This window comes from Engraulis encrasicolus, chromosome 10, assembly GCF_034702125.1.
Source record: "Engraulis encrasicolus isolate BLACKSEA-1 chromosome 10, IST_EnEncr_1.0, whole genome shotgun sequence".
NCBI lineage: Eukaryota > Metazoa > Chordata > Actinopteri > Clupeiformes > Engraulidae > Engraulis > Engraulis encrasicolus.
In genome coordinates this window covers 38,650,593-38,653,092 of record NC_085866.1, presented here as the reverse complement: position 1 = coordinate 38,653,092, position 2,500 = coordinate 38,650,593, and the positions used below count along the sequence as shown (strand labels likewise).

At 41.4% G+C, this 2,500-nt stretch overlaps 1 protein-coding gene across 1 annotated transcript in view; it reads right to left on the bottom strand.

The window, feature by feature from the left end:
* Nucleotides 1-2,500, bottom strand: part of hck (HCK proto-oncogene, Src family tyrosine kinase) — a 32,455-nt gene that overhangs the window by 1,954 nt on the left and 28,001 nt on the right. The window contains exons 11-12 of the mRNA XM_063208826.1: nt 2,356-2,500; nt 1,520-1,651 (exon numbers count right to left, since the gene is read on the bottom strand). The exon at nt 2,356-2,500 is cut by the window's right edge and continues 9 nt beyond it. Of these exons, the coding sequence (XP_063064896.1) occupies nt 1,520-1,651; nt 2,356-2,500 (277 nt within the window). The remainder of the gene's footprint in view (nt 1-1,519; nt 1,652-2,355) is intronic.

Here is a 2,500-nt window from a genome sequence, read left to right as displayed (position 1 = left end):
ATCATACCCCTTTACTTGTAGGCCATTTAATAAGATATGTAGGGTACTAGCTAAGCAAAATGAATTCTAAATACAAATACACACACGACACACATCAATAATGAGTACACCCATTTTAAAAAGTAAGGTTTCAAACAATATTTCAATAGAGTAGAGTAGAGTAATCTGTGAATCTTACCACAGAAAAGTAAAATGTATTACCTTCGTTTTTAACTTCAATGACAAGATAAATATGTTATTTGCGGTAACATTCACATACAGTATGTTGTATTAAACTTTTTTTTGCACATTTTGAAAATAATTTGTGTGTTTATTACCTTCGCCGACTTTGTCGCGAAGGTTATGTTTTGACCGCTGTGTATTTATTTATTTATTTGTGAATATGTTTGTTTGTTTGTTTGTACTTCATATAACTCAGACAGAACTGAGCCGATTTTTATGAAATTTAGTGGGATGATTGGTCATGACCCAAGGAACAATCGATTACTTTTTGGGAGTGATTGGGTCAAAGGTCAAGGTTAAGGTCACGAAAAGGTCAAAAACGTAAATTTGCGATATCTCGGTTAATTGGCATCCGATTTGCCTGAAACCAGTGCCAAGATGTGCAGAATTCAATTCCCGATCTTGTGATGTGCCACAGGTCATGGTGGTGTCCATACGTTTTTTAGCGGTTGGGGGTCAACGGTCAGTGGGGTCAAGACCTTGCGAAATGCACGTTTCTCATCTTAACTCGGTCAATTCTGGACCGAGTTTTATGAAAAATTACATCAAAATTTCCGAAATGTGTCCACCACAATCTCCATAGTAGACTAAATGGAATCGAGCGCATACCTTCACCAACAACACTTTATTTGCGCCCACCTCAGCGGCCGCATTTGACATATAGGATCGCTAAAAAAAACGTACCATGGGGCCTGACTTGGAGAATGTTATGCCCCACACTCTGAAGATGGCCAGAAAAAAATAAGTGGCGTAGGCGAAGGTTTGCGCTCTACCAAGTGCCCGTTCTAGTTGAAATATTGTTTAAAAGGATACTTTTCAAAAGAGGTGTACTCATTATTGATGTGCACTGTAAGTGTTACAGGTGCATGACTTCACTCACTCCAACAAGCGCCGGTAAGAACCAAGCTGGTGTAAAACAAGCAAAAAGTTCCATTGAAGCGTTCCATGGAACTTTACCACCATAGAACAGAGAACCGCATGGTGCCAGCTGAAGTAATGCCATGGTGCCAGCTGAAGTAATGCCAAGTGTGACTAACTAACAACTACTTCAGCGGGCTATCGGCTCCACGTTTTCAATAAAAATAGCCAAAGTTTCCCTAAATTTAGAGAAATATTGTAGTATGTTATTTAATCTTCAATTAAATGTATATTATTGTCCCACACTAGTAACAGTTGGTGGCAGTAATGCATTGATTTCGATGCTAGCACTAATAAAGTTGCACTAGAAGAAGAAGACGCTGAGGAGGAGGAAGAGGATTAGAAGGAGGAGGAGGAGGAGGGGGAGGAGGAGCGGCACCTGGATAAGGGGTACGTCCGTAGCTGATGATCTCCATGAGCAGGATGCCAAAGGACCACACGTCTGACTTGATGGTGAAGGAGCCATAGTTGATGGCCTCTGGTGCGGTCCACTTGATGGGGAATTTGGCGCCTGGTTGAAAGCAACAGAGTTTGTTGTTTGCTTGTTTGTTTGTTGTTCACTGACATTGGCATTGACAAGGCTGTGGTCATTAGTGTACTACAGACTCAGATGCATTTGAAAAATGGCAATTGATCCTCCCTTAGAGTTGAATTGTTTGTGAACGGTTTGCTAACAAGACTATGTACTGTCTATATGAGCTTGTCACAGAAGGCAGGGTAGAAGTTTATGCCAGGGGTGTCAAACTCAAATTGACCGAGGGCCAAAATCAAAATCTGGAGTGAAGTCGCGGGCCAAACTCAATATTTTTGTATTTTTTTTCTTTACAAAAATGGACTAAAATAGCTCTTTTTTATATTGATGTTTAAACAGATTCCCATCATAGTTCAAATATGCCTGCACATATTCTGTTGCATTTGAGTGGCCTGGGCCCATTCATATTCCTGTAATTTTCATGTTCAAATCTTAATACGCTATACAGTTACTATACAGTATGTGGGCCAACTGTAATACATATTTGAAATGATCTCGCGGGCCAAATAAAATGGCTCTGCGGGCCAAATTTGGCCCCCGGGCCTGAGTTTGACATCCCTGGTTTATGCAATAGTGTTGAAGAATTGTGACAGTTCTAGTTCTAGAAAAGAGTTTTCAGAGGACCTGTCCTGAGGACACACGCCAATTAGTTCTCACAAGTTGGAGCCTCTCTCAACACTCACCTTCTCTGGCTGTGTACTCATTGTCCTCTATGATGCGAGCCAGCCCGAAGTCGGCGATCTTGCACACCAGCGTCTTGGAGACCAGGATGTTGGCTGCACGTAGATCCCTGTGGATGTAGTTCATCCTCTCGATGTACGCCATGCC